At 42.9% G+C, this 25,653-nt stretch overlaps 1 protein-coding gene across 7 annotated transcripts in view; it reads left to right on the plus strand.

Moving 5' to 3' along the window:
- Positions 1 to 25,653, plus strand: part of spryd3 (SPRY domain containing 3) — a 231,416-nt gene that overhangs the window by 19,552 nt on the left and 186,211 nt on the right. For all 7 annotated transcript variants that reach the window (XM_078431330.1, XM_078431331.1, XM_078431329.1 and 4 more), the window contains exons 4-6: positions 2,724 to 2,848; positions 4,135 to 4,270; positions 6,861 to 7,049. In XM_078431330.1, coding sequence (XP_078287456.1) covers positions 2,724 to 2,848; positions 4,135 to 4,270; positions 6,861 to 7,049 — 450 coding nt within the window. The remainder of the gene's footprint in view (positions 1 to 2,723; positions 2,849 to 4,134; positions 4,271 to 6,860; positions 7,050 to 25,653) is intronic.

Consider the following 25,653-nt stretch of genomic DNA (forward strand, 5'->3'; position numbering starts at 1 on the left):
AAGTTAGAATGAAGCCAAAAAACATCTCACCAAAATGAGTGCTGCTATTGAACTAACTAGACATTTAGCAAGCTGAGAAAAATTCAATAAACCCATCATTCTTCATTAGCCAATGCAGACGTCAGTGACATTTTATCCGCAGAGGAAACAAATAACATCAGAGATAAAAGGAATCAATACCCGGAAAACTATTTTGTAAAATTTCTTCCTGACTTCCAAAGACATCATAGGGAACCCCATGAGACTGGTTAAACTGTAAAATTTGTGAAATCAATTCATTCGCAAAGTAATCTTTTTTCCTAGCTCCTTTGTATATCCGTAGTTGCTTATTAATATAGAATGATCCAGGAGTTGGGAATTATCAGGTCCACTTAGTCTTAAGTCCTACTTGGCTGTCAAAATTTCATCCAGACTGCCTTACAATTTTCACGTGCTTCTCTTCATATGTGTGAAAACATTCTATTTTACCTCATCAACCCATGTACCTTCTAGGCTGTTTAATATTAGCCAGCTTTTTCTTGCAGCTTAACAAGAAAATAAATTTAATACACGCGGATAATATATAATCAAAAAATTCGATAAATTAATAACCGTTATACCCGTGCAAAAAACGGAGTCCACAGTGCAACTAAACAAAGGTCATAGTTACTGATGTTCGTGTTGTGTAGTGTTCAAGAATCTGATGGTTGCTGGGAAGAAGCTATTCTTGAACCTGGCAGTCACAGTTTTCAGGCTCTTGTACCTTCTTCCTGATGGTAGGAGTGGGATAAGAGGCAGGTTGGTGTGGGTCTTGAATGATATTGGTTGCTTATTTAAGATACCACCTCCTCCAGATCTCTTTGATGGTGGGGAGATCAGTACCTGATGGACCGGGCAGTGCCCATCACTCTGCAATCTCCTTCGCTCCTGGGCATACGAGATGGTAAACTAGACCATGATGCAAAGCAGTCAGTGTGTTCACTACTTGTACACCTGTAGAAGTTCAGTATAGCAGATCTCCCCAATCTTCCAAGGAAGTAGAGGTATTGATGAGCTCTTGATGTGATTGCACCAGGCCCAGGACAGATCTTCAGAGATATGCACGCCCAGGAACTTGAAGCTGTTGACTGTCTCCATGCCATCCTGTTGATGAAGCTGGCCCTCAGCTTTTCCCTGCTGTAGGCAACAATCAGCTCCTTAGTCTTGTTGATGTTGAGAACAAGATTGTTGTTCTGGCACCATTCAGTTAGATTTTGCTTTTGCATTGGAACTGCTGTTAATATTGAATGTTTCATTGGGACATAGTTAATCTAATTCCTTGAATATCTTAAATCCATCAGGAAGATCTCCAATCTGCCTTTCTGCATCTTAAAAAAAATAAAGGATTTTTTATCTGGGTTACAAAAATGCTAAGAGCAAAGAATGATATTTACAAGTCTCCAAGGTCAGGGTGAACCCTTATGGGTTATATCTCCTTATGTCCAGAAGTGGATAACGTACTGAAGAAGGTTCAGTAGACTTTTACACTCTCTCTTCAGGCTAAAATAATTTTTGCTCAGTCACGTCTGTAGTTTGATCTGTAGTATGATCTGAAAAGCTGCCAATCAGCCAATCAGTAAGGGCATGGCAAAAGGCACTTAGGATGTTGGCGGATGGAGGAACTGATTGTCGCTGTGTGTCTCTTCTCCACGTACCCCCAATACTAGCCACTTGATCATCCCTGAATTTGTGATGTTTTGGCATATAATGTAACTAGGGACACTTTATAATTTTACCAAAGCCAATTAACCTGCAAACCTATATGTCTTTGCAATGTGGGAGGAAACCGGAGCACCCAGAGAAAACCCACGAGGTCAGGGGGCGAACGTACAAACTTGATACAGACAGCACCGGTAGTCAGGATTGAACCTGGGTCTCTGGCACTGTGAGGCAGCAATTCTACCGCCGCGCCACCGTGATGTGTTGTAACTGTACTGGAGCAATTTGGCCAGTATTGTGGCTAATTCTGGAGTCTACAGTACTACAACTCAGGATATTGCATGGTCCCATAGGCTTGGCTGTGTCCACAGTGGCACAGACATGGGTTCGATCCTGACCTCGGGTGCTGTCCGTATGGAGTTTGTTGGATACGGCTATTCTTGGAGCTCCTGTTACCTGTTTAATATTCACTATCATCCACAATTGGACAGTCATGGACCAAAATCTTTGCCGTAAATCTCTCCGTTGGTAACTTACTTGATGCTATCTAAATCTCCATGGAGATCCTCTTTAATCTATTTCCTGAATTTACATGCTGTTGATTCTTGTTGGTGATGCATTTTTATTCCATACCTCTTTCTCCTTCCTTCTTTCCATCTACTTGAACGTTGTGACACATTCCTGAGTTGTGGTACTTCCTTTTAACCTCCTCAACCTGCTCTGTTTCTCCCTACATTCAAATAAACTTCAACAATACAATTTAAATCTTGCAGCTACCAGGTCCGATTCAAATACAATCCTTCATTTAATTTAACTATATGTGACCATACCCCTTTCCACTTGAGATTGCATTGGTTATTTCCACTGATATTTGAGGTTGTAAATGCAGAATTTCTTGTTCTGGTTCTTAACAATGTGACTTTACACATTGATACTCGACTAGGGCTTAAATCATTTCAATAGATTGGAAGATATTAGGAATTCTGCTGTACACAATGATGGCAGTTTATTAATGGAATCTGATTGTTTTACCTTTCCCTTTGTAGGTGTGTATAATGGATACTGGTGTGAGAGGGACAATTGCAGTCGGATTAGTCCCGCAGTACTACAAGCTGGATCACCAACCAGGATGGCTTCCACATTCTGTTGCTTACCATGCAGATGATGGCAAGTGAGTATTATGGAAGAAAAATTGTGATGGAATGTTTGGGACAGTGTGAATGGATTTTTATTTTGTATCTTTATTTATATTGCATGTCATTATGTCATTTATTTTGCATGTCATTTTAACTCTCCTTCCCACCCTGCCTGTCCTTGGCCTTCTCCATTGCCTCAGAGAGACCATACACAAATAGGAAGAACAACATCCCTTGGATGACGAAGGAAATGGAGACTTTGGTCAAGAGTAAGAAGGAGGCATGGAACAGGTATAGGCAGCAGGGATCAAGTGCATCCCTGGAGGTGTTTCAGGAACTAAGGAGCAAGCTAAAAAACAAAATCAGAAAGGCAAAAAGGGGACAGGAGATAGCTTTGGCAGATAGCATTAAGGATAATCCCAAGAGATTTTATAAATACACTAGACCAAGTTGGGCCCAACCTCTCCTGCATTGTTGCAGCTCGCCCCCCCCCCCCCCCCCCCCCCCGCTCGCCTCGCCCCCCCAGTCAGAGGGAAGTGAATCTGTGGAATTCTTTGCCACAGATGGCTGTGGGGGCCAAGTCTGGATATTTTTAAGACAGAGATAGATAGATTCTTGATTAGTACAGTTGTCAGACGTTACGGGGAGAAGGCAGGAGAATGGGGTTACGAGGGAGAGATAGATCAGGCATGATTGAATGGCGGAGTAGACTTAATCGGCCGAATGGCCGTATTCTACTCCTATTCCTTATGAGTCTGACCTTAGATTGGCGATCTTTTCTCTTCATTCTCACTCCTGATGCAGGGTCTCGACCCGAAACATCAACTTACACCTTTTGTCTCCACAGATGTTGCCTAACCTGCTGAGTTCTTCCAGCCTTCTGTTTGTTGTCTTGGATTTGGGTACGCCATCATTGGCGCAGTCTTAAAGTCGTAGAGTTATTGTGGTTCAGAGCAACTGATCATGTTGTGGTGATGCTCAGGAGTCGGGTGACCAATTTCCCTGCCTGCTGGAAATGGCATGGTGCAGGAGGATCTAAACAGGCGGAAAATAATTAAGTAAAAGATGGAGCAGTACCTTCTCTCTGCTTCTCCTTCCCCCAACTCATTGTCTCTTGTACTTGTATGAATCTTTTTTTATTCCTTTGCCTGTGTTTTTTCTAAAATGTACTGATTTGTGTAATTTTCAAGCTGATCTTTAATGAGCCCAGCTTATGTGCAACAATTGTAAGCAAAGTGTGGAAAGTGGAGTTGTGACTTCTGACGATGAATCCTACAGGGATCCATTTTAATGACCTGCTTATTTTGTTTTCACTTTGTAGGTTGTTTAATGGAAATGGTGTGGGCCAGCAGTTTGGGCCAAAGTGTTTTGCAGGTGATCGAATTGGGTGTGGTGTCCAGACAGAATCCTTTGACAGAGGAATGGCAACTGTGTTTTTCACAAGAAATGGAAAAGAGGTGTGGATGTATATTTCATGTATTGCAGTAAAACTGTCAATGTTCCCATCATAGCATGTTCAGTCCATACACCAGTGCACTGCCCATTAGGTCAACTGACAGATTTACACAAGACAGTTTTAAAGGATCAAGTCGCATAAACGTTCAAGACACTTATGTAATCTACCTCCGCCATAAATTACTCCCAGTTATTGACAAGATGTGCCTGCAGCAAATGGCACAGTTGCAAGATTGCCTCCCTAGTGAGGTTACGTGGCAGTGATCTGGCTCATCTGACCTGCTCTATGTTGCTCAGTGTTGTGGTCAGTGCAGCCATCGCCTTTGTTATTACTGGACTCACTGAGCCCTCTGGTGTAGGCAGCATGTGCCTCTTCCGCAGGCTTTTCAATGTCTTCTTCTGTCAGCCTTAGCAAGAAACCTCAGACATTGAGATCACAGCCTACCATTTGTACATTTAGACATTGGGTCCAATGTCTCAATGACCATTCAGGCATTGAGCTCGTGGCCATACCATTCATGGCCTACCATTCTACCACACACCACTTCTATGGCTATGAAAGGTTTCATGCTTTCCATTTTGTTGGCTCATGTTTTTATTTACACACTATTCTGATTTTTATTTTTTTTAATTCCTAAAGGTAATTTCTGACCATTTCTCCTGTAATTGTCAGTGACACATGAAAGTTTTTTTTTCAAACTACCCACCTTATATATAAAACAAAATCAAAGTTGCTCTTACATTGTGTAGGAAAAACACAAAATTCTGGAGCGACTCAGCCAATCAGGCAGCATCCCTGGAGAACAAAGATAGGTAACATAGGACTCTTCTTCAGACTGATTGTAGAGGTGGAAAGAAAGAAAGCGAGAAGAGTGATTGTGGAATTATATTGTAGAACTGTTTTGCAAAGAAACACAGATGCAGCATCTTTGATGCTATGTTTCTGTCCAATAATGGGCGGCAAGGTGGCGTAGATGTAGAGTTGCTGCCTTACCGCGCTTACACTGCCGAGACCTGGGTTCCATCCCGACTATGGCTGCTTGTCTGTATGGAGTTTACACATTCTCCCTGTGACCGCGTGGGTTTTCTCCGTGAACTTCGGTTTCCTCCCACACTCCAAAGATGTACAGGTTTGTCGGTTAATTGGCTTGGTATAAATGTAAAAATTGTCCCTGGTGTGTGTAGGATAGGGTTAGTGTGCGGGGATCGCTGGTCGGTGCAGACTCGGTGGGCCGAAGGGCCTGTTTCCGTGCTGTATCTCTAACCTAAACTAAATGCTGGACCATTGCTATGAATGAAGTGTCAAAGTGACCGATGGGTGTGCTGAGAAAGCCAGAATAGACTCAATGGGCTGAATGGTGGCCTTCTATGTCATGAGAAATAAGAATTTGAATATAAGATCTCACTCATTGGGGATTAGTTTTACGTTGCAGAGGTTTCATTTCGACTTGGGCGGCCAAATTATAATTTCAAATTTGAGATTGACAAAGTTCAATTAAAACTTCTGGATCATGATTGATTGGATATTTAACCTTCACTTTACACAGTATCATCCCCAGTTCATTACAGACATCAATGCAAGTTAAATTAGTTCTTCCCATGTATATACATTTATTTGGTGTAAACTCAATAAGGGTGAATCTGTGAAGTCCATCCATTGCACATCTATTTATTTTGTGCTTCTCGCAGTGTGCAGCAATTAGGTTGAAGATGCCCCTGATATTCTGGCCACCACACTCCCAACAAATGTTTAATGAAGAGTTGCAATGGTAAATGCAATTCAAACGAAAGGAGTTTGGAAAAGATAGTGGTGATCAGTTCCTTGGCCACTGGTCTGCCATTAAAGTCCACTGTATTGTCGAATATTCATTGTTCTTGGATCAGGTCCTCTCTTTTCTCCTGGTACCATGTGTGCATTTGAGGACATATGCACTTTTTATCATCATGATATTTTACAATGTTGGCATAGAGGGCCCGATGCCATGAAACATTACATAGCGAGGGTCACAGAAACACTCACAAAGTTAATGTAAGAAAATAACTGCAGATGCTGGTACAAATTGAAGGTATTCACAAAATGCTGGAGTAACTCAGCAGGTCAGGCAGCATCTCAGGAGAGAAGGAATGGGTGACGTTTCGGGTCGAGACCCTTCTTCAGACTTAAGTTAAAATAAATTGCTGTAAGTACACAGCAGGTCAACTGGGAGATAAATTCTGGGAATAGCAGGTTGTAAAACTGCAACAAATAAGAATGTTGTTGTTCCGTTGCCAGTACATGTGCCATTTAAGCTCTCTTGACCTTTATTTAGTCTGCTGTTCTTATCTTGGGAATATTTGTGGGATACTATCAAGCATTTTCTATAGCCCTTAATTAACCTAGGTTTCCTTACCATGGTATCCATAATGGATTAAAGATAGATAAAGGATTTGAGGTATAGATCAGTCGTGAAATACACCTGTTTTTATGTTTTAAATTACACGAGTCTTCAGTTAAATACTGGGTAATTACCATTTTCCCCGAATGTAAATAGCGTTTTTAGCATTGTGTGTCTATATGAGAGAATGAACCTTTCTATTTTTGCACGTGTCTAGGTAGGTTCTGTCGTAATGGCCATGTCGCCGGATGGGTTGTTCCCGGCAGTTGGAATGCACTCTCTTGGAGAAGAAGTTCGCATTGACTTGCAGGCAGAATGGGGACTGGATGAAGACGACACTGCCATGATGGTCGACAGCCATGAAGATGAATGGGGCCGTCTACATGATGTTAAAGTTTGTGGAACAGTAAGTAACTTTTGGAAGAATGTTGGTCATAAGGTGTATCTTTGCATCAGGAAAATCCTCTAATGGAGAATAGGTACTCTGTAACTGCATACAAAAAGTATTTTGTGGACGTAACATACAGTGGATGCATATTGAGTTTCAGCACCTGTTTCAGTTGTTATAACATTGCTGATGCTAATGAATATTACCTTTGAGGGCTTGCATTGAGCCATGGATACCACTCGGTTTAAACCTGTAGAGGGTTAATACCTTGCTGCACAGTCTGCTCAGATTCCATTTGTTTCTTTTTATTACACCTTAAACATATAATTAGAACAGAAGTACGAGATATATTTATGTTCTTTTGAATTGAGATTTTGTGGGCATGCCAGAAGCTATGAAGTCAGACTATTCCTTCTGTACCTCTAAATGTGTTTGAACATTTAAAATGTGTCCTTGGGAATGTAGGCAATGCACACATGGTAATATTTGATATACAGTATGTTTGAGCATTAAGAGCAGTGTAGAGCTGAAGTTATACATAGACCAGACTGGATTGAGATGGTAAACTTAGTAAACACTTGCATATTTGCAGCAATCCCACAATTATTTAATGTTACATATTATTTTGACAAATTATACAATTAATGATGCCCACAAATTATTTCAATTAATTGTCCCCATTTGCCACAATACGATATGAACCCATTATTCTGGGTTGCTTGTCAACTACCATAATCAATAGACTACCGTGGCTTACTAACTTGTTCTACATTCAAAATGTTTTGATATTCTGTTGTTCACCAACACATAGAGTAATTGTGGCAAATAGCATATGGGTGCTTTTTGGGGGAAGTGAGGGAGAAGGGAATAGAAGGATTTGATGCGATCAGATGAAAATTAAGAAGAGGCTTCTGTGGAAGCTGAACACCAGCATAGACCTGCTGGGATGAATGATCTGTTTTCTGCTGAACGTTTTATGCAATTTATATGGGAAGCATTTACTGGTTAGTCGTACGTGTTGTTTAAGACAGTTAGTTCTAAGAAACCAGTATCTCTCCTCCAGGGTTACACTGTTCTTTTATGTATTTGAGGTTGTTGGTAATATTTCTTGTAGGGATTTCATACTGTTTGTATGGAATTGATTGTAGTGGGCAATTGCAAACACAATTCTGTGCAGAATGTGCTTGAAAGGCTGGAGCGATTGGGCTTGTATACACTGGAATTTAGAAGGATGAGGGGGGATCTTATTGAAACATATAAGATAATTAGGGGATTGGACACATTAGAGGCAGGAAACATGTTCCCAATGTTGGGGGAGTCCAGAACAAGGGGCCACAGTTTAAGAATAAGGGGTAGGCCATTTAGAACGGAGATGAGGAAGAACTTTTTCAGTCAGAGAGTGGTGAAGGTGTGGAATTCTCTGCCTCAGAAGGCAGTGGAAGCCAGTTCGTTGGATGCTTTCAAGAGAGAGCTGGATAGAGCTCTTAAGGATAGCGGAGTGAGGGGGTATGGGGAGAAGGCAGGAACGGGGTACTGATTGAGAGTGATCAGCCATGATCGCATTGAATGGCGGTGCTGGCTCGAAGGGCTGAATGGCCTACTCCTGCACCTATTGTCTATTGTCTATTGTCTATTGTCTACAACAAACTAATGTATTCTGAAAAATGATTTAATATTTTTTGGTGGTGTGTTTCTGACCTTTTTGGGCTATGTCATGAACATGCGTTTCCTGCCAGTTTGGTTTCGTTCAGAGATACAGCGCGGAAACAGGCCCTTCAGCTCGCTGAGTCCGCACCGACCAGTGATCCCCGCACACTAACACTATCCTACACACACACCTACTAGGGACACGTTACAATTTTACCAAGCCAATTAACCTACAAACCTGTACGTCATTGGAGTGTGGGAGGAAACCGGAGCACCCGGAGAAAACCCAGGTCACGGGGAGAACGTACAAACTCCATACAGACAGTACCCATAATCAGGATCGAACCCGGGTCTCTGGCGCTGTAAGGCAACAACTCTACCGCTGTGCCACCGTGCGGCCCTGTTGTTAGTATCTGATCACAATTAGATAATCTGAACCTGCAGTTATCTTTTATTTTCATTTGTGATTTTTTTTTTTTTCCCTGCAATGTCGAACTCCAATCACAAATAGCTGTGTTTATACGAGTATACTTTTCAGTAAAGGCTAAATGACCAGAATTCAGTGAATTAAGTGCTTAAACTTACTACCTTGGATATGTTTCTATGGCTGTTTTGCTGAAAATGTGAGGCACCTTTTGTTGACCTCTGCCCCCTGCCCTCTTAACCATCTGGTACTTCACAAAGCGCAGGAAAATGAAATGGATGTGCCCTAATTGAAAAGTTTAAAAAAATGATGTCCTTGATATTGAGTACAAATTACAGCAGTGTAAAATAAGTTTAAAATTCATTAATTAAAACAGTATTGATGTCCTGGCACGTGTCGAGCTGAGAGAGTATTCAGTGGAACTCTTGACTTGCGCTTTGCAGATGGGATGCTTGGGGTACCTGGAGGCAAGGCATTCACAACAGGATATGCAGCTCCATCCTTTGTCACCACAGTATTTATATGATTTGATGTGGTTGACCTTCAGCATATGTGGGACTTGGTGATGGCAATGGGTAGCAGGAGTAGATGATTAATTTGCTACATATTTTATCTCCAGTCTTTTAATTGTTTTGTTCCCCAATCCCTTTTCTACTCCCCCCCCCCCCCCGATTTTCTTATAATCTTATTTTTTTAAATGTTCTTTCCTGAGTGACGTCATGGTGCCATTCTGCATTTGCCTGGTCCATACCATTTAAAGGCTTTCACTACATTGATGATTCCTTGCTGAACAGTTTCCTTCTGGAGAACAGGGCGAGAGAATGTAAGGTGTAAGACGCACGTGGCTGTATGTGAGGCCCTCACTCGTATCTGCTCGGTACCCCGCAGCTCCGCCCTTGCTCCCCCTCCCCCTTGTCGCAGGGTCAGACTCCTCCTAGTCCTTACCTTCCACCCCATCAGCCGTCGCATAATCCTGCAATTTCCGCCACCTCCAACGGGATCCCACCACTAGCCACATTTTCCCTCTTCACCCATTTCCGCCTTCCGCAGAGACTGTTCCCTCCGCAACTCCCTGGTTAACTCATCCCTTCCCACCCAAACCACCCCTTCCCCAGGTACCTTACCCTGCAACCACAGAAGATGCAACACCTGTCCCTATACCTCCTCCTTCGACTCTGTCCTTTCAGGTGAGGCAGAGGTTCACTTGCACCTCCTCCAACCTCATCTACTGTATCCGTTGTTCAAGATGTGGACTCTTATACATCAGCGAGACCAAACGCAGACTGGGTGATCGTTTCTCGGAACACCTTTGCTCAGCCTGCCTGAACCTACCTGATCTCCTGGTTGCTGGATACTTTTATTCTCCTTCCCATTCCCACATAGACCCTTCTGTCCTAGGTCTCCTCCATTGTCGGAGTGAGGCTAAACGCAAATTGGAGGAACAGCATCTCGTATTTTGCCTGGGCAGCTTACAGCCCAGTGGTATCAATAATGATTTCTCTCACTTCAGGTAGCCCCGGCATTCCCTCTCTCTATCCCTCCCCCACCCAAGTCGCACTAGCTTCTCATTTTCACCCTGCAAACAACTTACAATGGCCTGTTTCCTTTATCATCGTTACTTTTTTGCATATCTTTCATTCATTGTTCTTTATCTCTCCACATCACCATCTATATCTCTCATTTCCCTTATCCCTTACCAGTCTGAAGAAGGGTCTCGACCCAAAACGTCACCCATTCCTTCTCTCCAGAGATGCTGCCTGTCCCGCTGAGTTACTCCAGCTTTATGTGTCTATCTTCGAGAGAATAAAAGGTTCAGTATGCTAAGGGATACAAAAGCCAGAGTTTGGCCACAGGTTCAAAGCAGTATTGCTGTGGCATGATTTTTGAAAATCTCATAAGCAATCGGTGTTTACATTACCAATGATACTCCAACCTCATCTTTCATGGGCACTGGCCTATGGACTGTTTGCTTCCTACCCCGCACCCCTTCTCTCCAGACCCTGCCACCTCCATCACCTGATTATGTAATACAGTGATTGAATTGAAAGATACAGCATGGAAACAGGCCCTTCGGCCCACCGAGTTTTCTGTTGTCCCACTTTCTCATCCACTCCCTACACGCTCGGGACAATTTACAGAGGGCCAATTAACCTGCAAACATGTGGGACATGGGAGGAAACATGCAAACTCCACACAGACAGCACTCGGGATCGCACCCGGGTCCGTGGCACTGTGAGGCAGCGTCTCTACCAGCTGCGCCACTGTGCCACCCTGATGCCACAATAATGAATAGAATTGCATTAGATTATGCTAGTCCATTTCCCCACCTGTACTTACCTGGGGCAGATCAAGAGGGCTTATCTTATTGGCATCCACCCTGAAACGCCCCTGACAACTGGCAGAGCTTGTGGATGAGGCTTTACTGGCTGCAATAATTATTGGTCACAACCTGTTTTGAAAAGTCTCTGGCATTCAGACATTTGCAAACTTAAAATTGAAGTAAATAATTTTAAATCACTAACATTTTTTTAAAAAAAGGAGCAAAATGCAAATAGCTAAAAAAAACAACTATTTTTGCCTTTCAAATCTTGAATGCATTCCCCACTGAACTCATTGGAGTCCGTTTTGAAATCTGTGGCATCTCGGATATGTTTGGGACAAAGACCCATAATGTTTGGGACAAAGACCCATCATTTATTTGCCTGTGTACTCCACAATTTGAGATTTGTAATAGAAAAAAATCACATGCGGTTAAAGTGCACATTGTCAGATTTTAATAAAGGCCATATTTATACAATTTGGTTTCACCGTGTAAAAATTACTGCTGTGTTCATACATAGTCCCCCCATTTCAGGGCACCATAATGTTTGGGACACAGCAATGTCATGTAAATGAAGTAGTCATGTTTAGTATTTTGTTGCATATCCTTTGCATGCAATGACTACTTGAAGTCTGCGATTCATGGACATCACCAGTTGCTGGGTGTCTTCTCTGGTGATTGCAGCCATCTTTAGCTTATGCTTGTTTTGGGGGCTAGTCCCCTCAGTTTTCTCTTTAGCATATAAAAAGGCATGATCAATTGGGTTCAGATCGGGTGGTTGACTTGGCCACTCAAGATTGACCATTTTTTAGCTTTGAAAAACTCCTTTGTTGCTTTAGCAGTATGTTTGGGATCATTGTCTTGCTGTAGAATGAACCGCCGGCCAATGACACCACCGTGTTTCACAGATGAGATGGTATGCTTTGGATCTTGGGCAGTTCTTTCTCTCCTCCATACTTTGCTCTTGCCATCACTCTGTAAGGCAGCAACTCTACCGCTGCGCAGTGGTAGAGTTGCTGCCTTACAGCGAATGCAGTGCTGGAGACACGGGTTCGATCCCGAATACGGGTGCTGTCTGTACAGAGTTTGTACATTCTCCCCGTGACCTGCGTGGATTTTCTCCGAGATCTTCGGTTTCCTTCCACACTCCAAAGACATAAAGGTATGTAGGTTAATTGGCGTGGTAAATGTAAAAAAACTGTCCCCAGTGGGTATAGGATAGTGTTAATGTGCGGGGATTGCTGGTCGGCGCGGACTCGGTGAGCCGAAAGGGCCTGTTTCCGTGCTGTATCTCTAAACTAAAATAAAAGTTAATCATCTGTCCACAAGACCTTTTTCCAGAACTGTGCTTGCTCTTTTAAGTACTTCTTGGCAACTTGTGACCATTCCAGTGGAAGTGCTAAAGATGTGTGCTTCAGATTTTGGTTTCACCATGTAGAAATTACAGCAGTGTTTATACATAGTCCCACCATTTCAGGGCACCATAATGTTTGGGACACAGCAATGTCATGTAAATGAAAGTAGTCATGTTTAGTATTTTGTTGCATATCCTTTGCATGCAATGACTGCTTGAAATCTGCAATTCATGGACATCACCAGTTGCTGGGTGTCTTCTCTGGTGATGCTCTGCCAGGCCTGTATTGCAGCCATCTTTAGCTTATGCTTGTTTTGGGGGCTAGTCCCCTTCAGTTTTCCCTTCAGCATATAAAAGGCATGCTCAATTGGGTTCCGATCGGGTGATTGACTCGGGCACTCAAGAATTTACCATTTTTGAGCTTTGAAAAATTAGAGCACATGGTATTGGGGGTAGGGTGTTGACATGGATAGAAAATTGGTTGGCAGACAGGAAGCAAAGAGTTGGAGTAAACGCGTCCTTTTCAGAATGGCAGGCAGTGGCGAGTGGAGTGCCGCAAGGCTCAGTGTTGGGGCCGCAACTGTTTACCATATATATTAATGAATTGGAAGAGGGAATTAGAAGCAACACTAGCAAGTTTGCGGATGACACAAAGCTGGGTGGCAGTGTAAACTGTGAAGAGGATGTTAGGAGGTTGTAGGGTGACCTGGACAGGTTGAGTGAGTGCCCAGATGCGTGGCAGATGCAGTATATTATAGATAGATGTGAGGTTATTCCAATGGAATGTTGGCCTTCATAACAAGAGGATTTCAGTATAGGAGTAAAGAGGTTCTTCTGCAGTTGTCTAGGGCCCTGGTAAGACCACATCTGGAGTATTGTGTACAGTTTTGGTCTCCTAATTTGAGGAAGGACATCCTTGTAATTGAGGCAGTGCAGCGTAGGTTCACGAGATTGATCCCTGGGATGGCGGGACTGACATATGAGGAAAGATTGAAAAGACTAGGCTTGTATTCACTGGAGTTTAGAAGGATGAGAGGGGATCTTATAGAAACATATAAAATTATAAAAGGCCTGAACAAGCTAGATGCAGGAAAAATGTTCCCAATGTTGGGCGAGTTCAGAACCAGGGGCCACAGTCTTAGAATAAAGGGGAGGCCATTTAAAACTGAGGTGAGAAAAAACCTTTTCACCCAGAGATTTGTGAATTTGTGGAATTCTCTGCCACAGAGGGCAGTGGAGGCCAAATCACTGGATGTATTTAAGAGAGAGTTAGATAGAGCTCTAGGGGCTAGTGGAATGAAGGGATATGGGGAGAAGGCAGGCACGGGTTATTGATTGGGGATGATCAGCCATGATCACAATGAATGGCCTCGAAGGGCTGAATGGCCTCCTCCTGCACCTATTTTCTATGTTTCTATGCTTTAGTAGTATGTTTGGGATCATTGTCTTGCTGTAGAATGAACCGCCGGCCAATGAGTTTTGAGGCATTTGTTTGAACTTCAGCAGATAGGATATGTCTATACACTTCAGAATCCATTATGTTACTACCATCAGCAGTTATATCATCAATGAAGATAAGTGAGCCAGTACCTTCAGCAGCCATACATGCCCAGGCCATAACACCCCCACCACCGTGTTTCACTGATGAGGTGGTATGCTTTGGATCATGGGCAGTTCCTTCTCTCCTCCATACTTTGCTCTTGACATCACTCTGATATGTTAATCTTTGTCTCATCTGTCCACAAGAACTTTTTCCAGAACTGTGGTTGCTCTTTTAAGTACTTCTTGGCAAACTGTAACCTGGCCATCCTATTTTTGCAGCTAACCAGTGGTTTGCATCTTACGGTGTAGTCTCTGTATTTCTGTTCATGACGTCTTCTGTGGACAGTGGTCATTGACAAATCCACACCTGACTCCGGAAGAGTGTTTCTGATCTGTCGGACAGGTGTTTGGGGATTTTTCTTTATTATAGAGAGAATTCTGACATCTGCTGTAGAGGCCTTCCTTGGCCTGCCAGTCCCTTTGCGATTAGTAAGCTCACCAGTGCTCTCTTTCTTCTTAATAATGATCCAAACAGTTGATTTTGGTAAGCCTAAGGTTTGGCTGATGTCTCTAACTGTTTTATTCTTGTTTCTCAGTCTCATAATGGCTTTGTCTTTGACTTTCATTGGCACAACTTTGGTCCTCATGTTGATAAACAGCAATAAAAGTTTCCAAAGGTGATGGAAAGGCTGGAGGAAAGACTAGGTGCTGAGAGCTCTCTTATACCTACATTAAGGAGGCAATTAAACACACCTGAGCAATTACAAACACCTGTGAAGCCATGTGTCTCAAACATTACGGTGCCCTGAAATGGGGGGACTATGTATAAACACAGCTGTAATTTCTACATGGTGAAACCAAAATGTATAAAATTGGCCTTTATTAAAATCTGACAATGTGCACTTTAACCACGTGATTGTTTTCTTTTACAAATCTCAAATTGTGGAGTACAGAGGCAAATAACTAAATGATGGAGGGCACTGTGGAACCAGGTCAGCCAAGCAACTCTCCAGTTGGCATCTGTGTGTTGGTTTCCAGCACTGAACTGACAAATACAGTCTTTTGAATTTGTCGGTGATTCCCAGACTTTCATGTCTCACACCACATACACAGACATTTGGAACTTAACTGCCATCTCAATGATTGAATGCTTGCAGTCTGATTGAAATAGTTCAATATTTAACATAATTTGGGCTATTATCATAAAATGTCGGTTTTAGTTTTTGACTCAAATCACCGTGGCTTGCCCTTGGAGCACAAACCTCCATCACTTTCCAACTTATAAAGTCACAAGTGATAGGAGCAGAATTAGGCCATTCGGCCCATCAAGTCTACTCCGCCATTTAATCATGGTTGATCTATCTCTCTCTCCTCACCCCATTCTCTTGCCTTCTTCCCATAACCTGTACTAATCGAGAATCTATCTATCTAACTTTAAAATATCAATTGACGGCCTCCATAGCCTTCTGTGGCAAGGAATTTCACAGATTCACCACCTTCTGACTAAAGAAAGTCCTCCTCATCACTTTCCGAAAGAAACTTCATTTAATTCTGAGGCTATGTCTTCTAGCCCTAGACTCTGCCACTAGTGGAAACATCCGCTCCACTCTGTTAGACACAATGGCTTCTCTCTTCCCGTTTGGCACCGGTTAGGATTGTTCTTGTTGAAGGTTACTTTTTTATTATAATTTTTCTTTAAATGCATATGTGATTTTAGTAGTGTTTCATAAAATGGTATGTCTGGTATAACAATGTGTCTGCACGATTCCCCGTTTTTTACTTCTATCTATTTCCCTCACGCATTACGTTTTTATCATAAAGTCTCATTCTCTCTTTGACTGCAAGAATACGAAGCACAAATGGTAATCAATATATTTTTAATGCGGCAAGATTAGTTGAAGGACACACCTAGGTGTTGAAACAGACTGGAAATATGATACAAGGGTGCAAATGCACAGTAATGTTGACAGCAAAGTTCCTTTTTAGCCCTGCTCCATACAATGAAATTCTGGTGCAGTTGGAATTGCATTTCTGATGATGATACTTGAAAATGGAAATAGATTGTGTAAACTCAATGCTGAACAATGACTGCCATCTTGGAGCAAAATGAGCAGGTTTAAGCTTGTAGAATGTGGGCTTTTAATGCCATTGCATTTCTTTTAGACAGGTGCCAACTTGCCAATCACATTGTCAATGGTTCATTAATGACAGATGGTAAGTTATGACATTTAAAAAACACTTCATGAACTTCGCACACAACCATGATTAAGTTCATGGTTTCTGAGTGAGGTAAGGGTTGACCAATGAAGGCTTTTCAAAAATCGTGTTATTTTTGAGTTGGCAGTAGAGATTGTCACACACCCTAATGAGTAGTTGTCAAGTTCTATTTTAACATTGTTTTGAGTTATCACTTAGTAACCGGCCAAAGAATGAACATTGACAGTCTTTGGCCCTCAATGAACATCACAAAGGAGCCAGATTATTCGCTCATTACTGTTTACAGGCGTAAAACTGGCAGCGGCACTTTCTATATTATATTCATGATTATACTTCAAAAGTACTTTATTAGCTGTTGAAATGCTTTGCGATGGACCATAAAACATAGGAGGAGAAATAGGCCATTCGACCCATCAAATCTGCTCTACCATTCGATCATGGCTGATCTATTTTTCTCTCTCAACTCCATTCTCCATTTTTCCCCATAACGTTTGACCCCCTTACTAATCAAGAACCTATCGATCTCTGCTTTAAAAATACCCATAGCTTGAAGTTGTGAAAGATGTTATGTAAATACAAGTAATTTAGGCTGATAGTAATCCAAAAATTAAGGTAAGAATGATGAGCACCCAAACCACCTCTCTAAACATTTGCACCATTCATCATTCACGCACCGTGGCTGCATTGTCTGCCATTTACAAAGTGCAGTGCAGGAACAGGACGTACAGCAGCTCTTCCCAAACTGACAGGCTCTACTAAAAAGAAGGCAAAGGTGGCAGGGACATGGGAATGCCACCTACTCATTGTCCTGACTTGGAAATATTGCATCATTGTTGCTGGAACAAAATCCTGAAACTCCTTGCCAAACGGCATGCAATACAGGGGCAACAGTTCAGGAAAGCAATTCACCGCTGCCACTTGGGGGTGGGGGTGAAATGCTCACCTTCCCAGTGTTACCCATGTTCTGTGAATGAATTTAAGAAAAAACAACTTTTGGTAGAGGATATCGATACCTGCTTTTAAAACATCAGAGACTTGACCAATTGTTGTCTTCCATTTCTCTTTGAAAGATTTGCTTGCCCTTCACACTTGCATGTAAAGGGGTTCACACTTTTGGACTCTGGATCAGGGGTAGCACAGCAGTCATCAGATTGTCCTTTCACTCTGAGTCTGAGTAGAGTGGATAAATGCACTGTGCTTTCACACTGCGAAAACTGCACTGGATTATCACACTGTCCTTGCATATGCTGGTGATAATGTGGCTGATCTTGCTCTCCTTTCACACCCCGAGACTGGATACCACGGGTTATCTATCACCCTGATCTTTCACACGTCAGGGCTGCAAAGCCCAGTGGGTTAGCGTTGTTTTGTTTCGCACTCTGTCCTGTATGGCAAGCTCGGCTGCCATATTGTTTTGTCAAACTGCAAATGGATTGTACTACCATGTGTCCATTCACTCTGGTCTAATTGAATGGCAGAATAGGGATGCAAGGCTGAATAACCTGCACCTTTTCATTTGTTTCCCATAGATTGATTGTATTATTTGTGAAAGATCTATTGAGCTCTTCATTTGAAACCATGGTTGCCCTGGATGTTTTAAAAAATATATTACCAATTGATGCCTGCACCCAGTGATTAAATAAAAAGTGTGAAAATGTGAGTTAATTGGAACATACCTCCAGTACCACAAAGTGAATTGTGGCCCAGTACTGAAATAGCGTTCTCTAAAAGTATAGTGAAACGATCAGAGACGACTGTAAGCATTGCTGCTTTCTGTTTGATCTCAAGAGGTCAGTCTGGTGCAAGTGAGCTAAAGCTGTGATCATATTTACCTACAATTTCATTTTGATAGAATAACTCGCATTTGTGCACAATCTTGATTGCTTTCTCATTGGGCTCTATTTTGGCCTCAATATTATTCCTTGCTCTTTCCCCCTGCAGCATGAGGCATTTTCTCCACATTATGACTGAAAATAGTCAGTTGTATGTTAGGAAACAATATGATAATAGCAAGGTTTCACAAGGTATCACAAAATGCTGGAGTAACTCAGTGGGTCAGGCAGCATCTCAGGAGAGAAGGAATGGTGACGTTTCGGGTCGAGACCCTTAATCAGACTGAAGAAGGGTCTCGACCTGAAACGTCACCCATTCCTTCTCTTCTGAGATGCTGCCTGACCCACTGAGTAACTCCAGCATTTTGTGATACCTTCGATTTGTACCAGCATCTGCAGTTATTTTCCTATGATAATAGCAAGGGGTGAATTCAATGTAAGGGATAGAAAAGGAGAATAGTTTTTCTTTTATGATTAAATGAAGCATCTGAGTAATGTTCTTTGCTGGTTGAAACAGGATTGTACCCCGAACCCCTGTGGAATGTCAACTGTGATAAACTGACATTTTGGGAGGAAATGTGGAGATTGTTTTAGGCTAAAGGAGTTATGTTTAAAATGGCTGATAATCTGATTTGGATATTGAATAACAATTAATTTGTACCAACATCTACAGCACTGCAAAATACTATTTGTTGCTGGCTGGGCTGTAATTAAAACTTCATTGGAGGAAGGAACTGCAGTTGCTGGTTTAAACCGAAGATAGACACAAAATGCTGGAGTAACTCAGTGGGTCAGACAGCATCTCTGGAGAAAAGGAATAAGTGATATAGAAATAGAACAAATGAATGAAAGATATGCAAAAAGGTAACGATAGAGGAAACAGGCCATTGTTAGCTGTGGCCTAGGTGAGAACGAGTACAGACAATGAGACTCAACAAGATGACTTTGAAGCTGGGATGACTTGGGTGGGAGTACCCCTGCATTCGCTCTTTCTCTCCATCCCTCCCCCACCCAAGGCTCCACCTTTCCTTTATCATCGTTACTTTTTTACATATCCTTCATTCATTTATTTTATATCTCTCTATATCACCGGCTATATCTCTCGTTTCCCTTTCCCCTGACTCTCAGTCTGAAGAACGGTCTCGACCTGAAAAGCCATCCATTCCTTCTCTCCAGAGATGCTGTCTGAGCCGCTGAGTTGCTCCAGCTTTTTGTGTCTGTTGCTTATTTTCCGGTTGAGGAATGCAGTGTAACTAATTTCTGGAGGTAACTTTAAAAATGCCAAATTCTGTTTTTTGAATTACACTACACTAAGAAATTGTTACAGGATTAATAGCCTTGGTATTAAACTAAGGTCATATATTATTTACCTGACCACGGTTGAATATATTCCCAAGGAACCCAGCTCATTAATTAGCTTATACAAGGATCTTTCATTTTAATATTTAAAAGGTTGTATTCGATGATATGAGTCTACGCCTCACGCTGCCTCGGCAAGGCGGCACGGTGGCGCAGCGGTAGAGTTGCTGCCTTACAGCGAATGCAGCGCCGGAGACTCAGGTTCGATCCTGACTATGGGCACCGTCTGTACGGAGTTTGTACGTTCTCCCCGAGACCTGCGTGGGTTTTCTCCGAGATCTTCGGTTTCCTCCTACACTCCAAAGACGTACAGGTATGTAGGTTAGTTGGCTGGGCAAATGCAAATGTCCCTAGTGGGTGTAGGATAGTGTTAGTGTGCAGGGATCTCTGGGCGGCACGGACCCGGTGGGCCGAAGGGCCTGTTTCTGCGCTGTATCTCTAAATCAAAATCTAAAAAAAAAATCTAAAGGCCAGCAGCATAATCAAGGACCAGTTGCACCCTGGTCACTCCCTCTTCTCCACTCTCCCATCGGACAAGAGGCACAGAAGTGTGAAAACGCACACCTCCAGATTCAGAGACAGTTTCTTCCCGGCTGTTATCAGGGAAATGAACCATCCTATCACCAACTAGAGGTCGGTCCTGAGATACCATCTACCTTATTGGTGACTCTCAGACTAATATTAATCAGACTGTACTGAACTTTATCTTGTACTAAACATTATCCCTTTATCCATATCTGTGCACTGTGGATGGCTTGATTGTAATCATGCATAGTCTATCTGCTGACTGGATAGCACGCAACAAAAAAGCTTTTCGCTGTTTATTGTACACCTGACAATAAACTAGTCTAAACTAATTGAGAGGAATTGATCCAGAAGTAATTTCACTATCCTGCTTTCTCCTTTAATTCCTATGGTTTTTTTTCTGTTTCAAAATTCTTATCCTTTGAAAACTGCCTATTTCTCACATTTTCTGTGGCAAAGCATTTTATCTCCTGAGAACTTTTGGGTCGATCTGGAGTTCACATTGAAGCCCCCTAGTAATTTTTTACAACTCACTGGGGACCAGTCAAATTCAGAAAGTTCCCAGGTATGTTAATTATTTTCTCTAGTTATCGCTTGACGATTATTTCCTATCATATGGGCGGCACGGTAGCGCAGCGGTAGAGTTGCTGCTTTACAGCGAATGCAGCGCCAGAGACTCAGGTTCGATCCTGACTACGGGTGCTGCACTGTAAGGAGTTTGTACGTTCTCCCCGTGACCTTCATGGGTTTTCTCCGAGATCTTCGGTTTCCTCCCATACTCCAAAGACGTACAGGTATGTAGGTTAATTGGCTGGGTAAATGTAAAAAATTGTCCCTAGTGGGTGTAGGATAGTGTTAATGTACGGGGATCGCTGGGCGGCACGGACTTGGTGGGCCGAAAGGGCCTGTTTCCGGCTGTATATATATGATATGATATGATAATATTTTCATGTTACATATATCTATAATATATTAATATTATTGAAATATATTAAGATTTTGTAAGAAAATAACTGCAGATGCTGGTATAAATCGAAGGTATTTATTTCACAAAATGCTGGAGTAACTCAGCAGGTCAGGCAACATCTAAGGAGAGAAGGAATGGGTGACGTTTCGGGTCGAGACCCTTCTTCAGCCTGACCTGCTGAGTTACTCCAGCATTTTGTGAAATAAATACCTTAAGATTTTGTATGTACGGGAAGATACCAATATACTATTGAAAGATTCCGGGTTTGTACTGGCCTCCTGTGCTCTACCCAGGTCTATTTATTCATCACTTTTTATGTGAGCTAATTTTTTGATATCAGTCCTAGCCTTAGGATTTTGCTGATTTGAAGCCACATAACCGTAATCTTCTAATTTAAAGTCAGGATTTATTTTTTCTATTAATGGTTTCATATCTCTGTGATTGCCTTTTCAATTAGCCAGAGCCCACATTTCTCTGGCCTCTTCCCAAATCTCTGACCTCTGTAGCCCCTGACTTGTATAGTTCAATTCCACAATCTTCATACCTTTCATAGCTCTATTGGCAGGACATGCCCTGTCTTGAGTTTACTGAGATCCCTTGACTTCTTTCAGCTTCATCCTTTGTTTCTGTGCCATTCACATGTCACACCCATGTTTTTTTTGTGCATGCAATACATTGCACTGACCCATGCGAACTTTTGTCAGCTATTCTTCTGTTAACTTGCTTATTTTATCCCACAGCTATGATTTTGAGCTGCCTCCTTTAATGCCACCAGGCTTCCAAGTTTTGCATCATTTACAATTTGTATTGAGTCTCCAGATCCACGTTGTTTAATTTATTAATCTTTTTCAGCAATACTGTGATCGGGCAGTGTAGAAGGAGATTTATTCTGTACTGATTCCACACTGCTACACTTGCAGGGTTTGATGGGGCACTGCAAAACTAGCTTTATTTTGTATTTAACCAATGTTATACCTGCCCCGAGAGTGTTTATTTCTTGCACTGGTTACGAAATAGACTTGTTTCATTTCCAGCATATGCATCGCTCACTTTAAGAAATATTGATTGCAATCCTAGTGAAGATTTATTGTTTGAATCGATTCCAAAAGATGAAACATGAAAATGTGTTACTAAAGGTGTAATCTTCTGGATTAGGCAGGGATGTGTAAGAAGTCAAGCTGAGGGGTCCATAGAGATATCAAAGATTGTTGGCTGGGGAAAGGTTAATTTGCAATGGAGGGTTTGGGAAGGTGTGGAGAAATAAATGGACAGGTTGGGATAGGGTGGTGAAGGTTTCCCAAGTGACACACTGCTTTGCGAATCGCCCAGTTAATAGATGAATCAGGGTTTAGAGAGGAACAAAAAAACAAAAGAACATGTTGGAACTGAGCGAGGCAGAACAGGGCAGCTGCTGGAAATCTGAAACAAAAGTGAACGCTGGTCATGCCCGACAGATCAGGCAGCATCTGTGGAGAGAGAAACTGAATTAAAGTGGGCAGTGTACCACCTTCTCCACCAGTGACTCTCCTTGTGGAAATGAGCACCTGCCCATTTACATCCTTGGTCAAAGCTCACAGTTTTGCTGCATCTGGTATTGACTGCCTGTGATTAATTAAATAACTATCAGGAGGGGGTTCCATGTAGATCACTGTCCTCAATGCAGGCAGAAACCAACAGATGAATCCAAAAGGCAGGGCCGAAACACATTACCACCATCTTCAGGCAGAGTGGATGATCCATTTTCAGCCTCTTCCTCAAATTACCACCGTTACATTGCAGTATTCGGCCAATTTGATTTGCTTCACCCAGTCGAAAAACAATCCAAGTGCACTGAACGTACCTTTAGGAAGGAGACGAGGAGGAATTGTTTTAGTCAGAGGGTGATGAATCTGTGGAATTCATTGCCACAGACGCCTGTGGAGGCCAAGTTAATGGACATCTTTAAGGCGAAGATTGACAGATTTTTGATTAGTATGGGTGTCAGAGAGTTATGGGGAGAAGGCAGGAGAATGGGGTTGAGAGGGAAAGATAGAGCAACCATGATTGAATGGCGGAGTAGACTTGATGGGCCGAATGGCCTAATTCTGCTCCTGAACTTGTGACCATTCCAGTTGAAGTGCTAAAGATATGTGCTTCAGATTTTGGTTTCACCATGTAGAAATTACAGCAGTGTTTATACATAGTCCCACCATTTCAGGGCACCATAATGTTTGGGACACAGCAATGTCGTGTAAATGAAAGTAGTCATGTTTAGTATTTTGTTGCATATCCTTTGCATGCAATGACTACTTGAAGTCTGCGATTCATGGACATCACCAGTTGCTGGGTGTCTTCTCTGGTGATGCTCTGCCAGGCCTGTATTGCTGCCATCTTTAGCTTATGCTTGTTTTGGGAGCTAGTCCCATTCAGTTTTCTCTTCAGCATATTAAAAAAATCCTCAATTCGGTTCCGATCGGGTGATTGACTCGGCCACTCAAGAATTTACCATTTTTGAGCTTTGAAAAAACTCCTTTGTTGCTTTAGCAGTATGTTTGGGATCATTGTCTTGCTGTAGAATGAACCGCCGGCCAATGAGTTTTCAGGCATTTGTTTGAACTTGAGCAGATAGGATGTGTCTATACACTTCAGAATCCATCAGCAGTTGTATCATCAATGAAGATAAGTGAGTCAGTACCTTCAGCAGCCATACATGCCCATGCCATAACACCCCCACCACCGTGTTTCACAGATGAGGTGGTATGCTTTGGATCTTGGGCAGTTCCTTCTCTCCTCCATACTTTGCTCTTGCCATCAATAGACAATAGGTGCAGAAGTAGGCCGTTCGGCCCTTCGAGCCAGCACCACCATTCAATGTGATCATGGCTGATCATTCTCAATCAGTACCCCGTTCCTGCCTTCTCCCCATACCCCCTGACTCCGCTATCCTTAAGAGCTCTATCTAGCTCTGATATCACTCTGATATAAGTTAATCTTTGTCTCATCTGTCCACAAGAACTTTTTTCAGAACTGTGCTCTTTTAAGTACTTCTTGGCAAACTGTAACCTGGCCATCCTATTTTTGCGGCTAACCTGTGGTTTGCATCTTGCAGTGTAGCCTCTGTATTGCTGTTCATGAAGTCTTCTGCGGACAGTGGTCATTGACAAATCCACACCTGACTCCTGAAGAGTGTTTCTGATCTGTCGGACAAGTGTTTGGGGATTTTTCTTTATTATAGAGAGAATTCTTCTGTCATCTGCTGTGTTGTGATATTGCAAGGACTACTTTGTTGTATCACAAGGACTACTTTGTTTGCCTGTGTAGTAACGTGTATATAAGAGAATGAGGTGATTTGGTGGTCACTCTGGTTCCAGGTGGCCGTGGAATAAACAGCCTGGATTTAAGCTCCAGCCTTTAAACCTTTTAAACACGTGTACTTGTTGTCCGTTCAGAGTCATAACAAAGGTATAACAGATACTGGACCACGAAGCACAACATGGTGGCAGCGGTTTGGTGATTATCCTAGAAAGGTAAAGAAAAAACCCAAGCAAAACGGTTAACAAGTAAAAAAAAATAGAGCCCTACAGAAAAAAAAGATGAATGCTTCCAGCTCGATAAGGGATACTAGGAATGCATGTCGCCAGGGCCAATATATGTTTGTATAATTACCTGATGAGAAGTCAGTGCCGAGTTGCCGACGTGACGCTGCAAGCTGCTGAGGGAGGTGTGTGAAGGCCCACATCGCGCCCCAGCACCTGTGTAGGCCCACATTCGAAAACCAGAGACTGCTTCTTGGTGAGCCCGACACCCGCGGAGGCGCGGCGACCGGAGAGACCCGGCACCCACGGAGGCGCGGCGACCGGAGAGACCCGGCACCCTCAGAGGAGTTCGGCGACTGGAGGGACCGACACTGCGGAGGAGTTCGGCGACCGGAGAGACCGGCCACCCACGGAGGCGCGGGTGGCTGTACACTCACCCAGGCGCGGCGACCGGAGAGTAGGGACGGCCCTGGGCCCGAGGCAGCGGCAGCGCGTACCGACAGTGAGCGGCAGCGGCCGGGAGCACCAATGGGCGGGGCCAGCGCGCATAGCCGACACCCGATCGCACCGCGGTTGCAGCAGCTGGGAGCTGCATAGTGCGAGCCCAGCAGTGCGAGCCCAGCAGTGCGAGCCCAGCAGTGCGAGCCCAGCAGTGCGAGCCCAGCAGTGCGAGCCCAGCAGTGCGAGCCCAGCAGTGCGAGCCCAGCAGTGCGAGGCAAATCATCGTGGTGGAGCAACAGCCTTCACTCATCTAGAGTCTACACTACGCTGATCTACACAGCAAGACTGCTTCTTGAAGGGAAGATATGGACTAAAAATGAATAATAATAATAGTAATAATAATAATGCATTTTATTTATATAGCGCTTTTCATATACTCAAAGACGCTTTACAGAGATTTTGAGAACATAGGGAAATGA

This window comes from Rhinoraja longicauda, chromosome 42, assembly GCF_053455715.1.
Source record: "Rhinoraja longicauda isolate Sanriku21f chromosome 42, sRhiLon1.1, whole genome shotgun sequence".
Taxonomy (NCBI): Eukaryota; Metazoa; Chordata; class Chondrichthyes; order Rajiformes; family Arhynchobatidae; genus Rhinoraja; species Rhinoraja longicauda.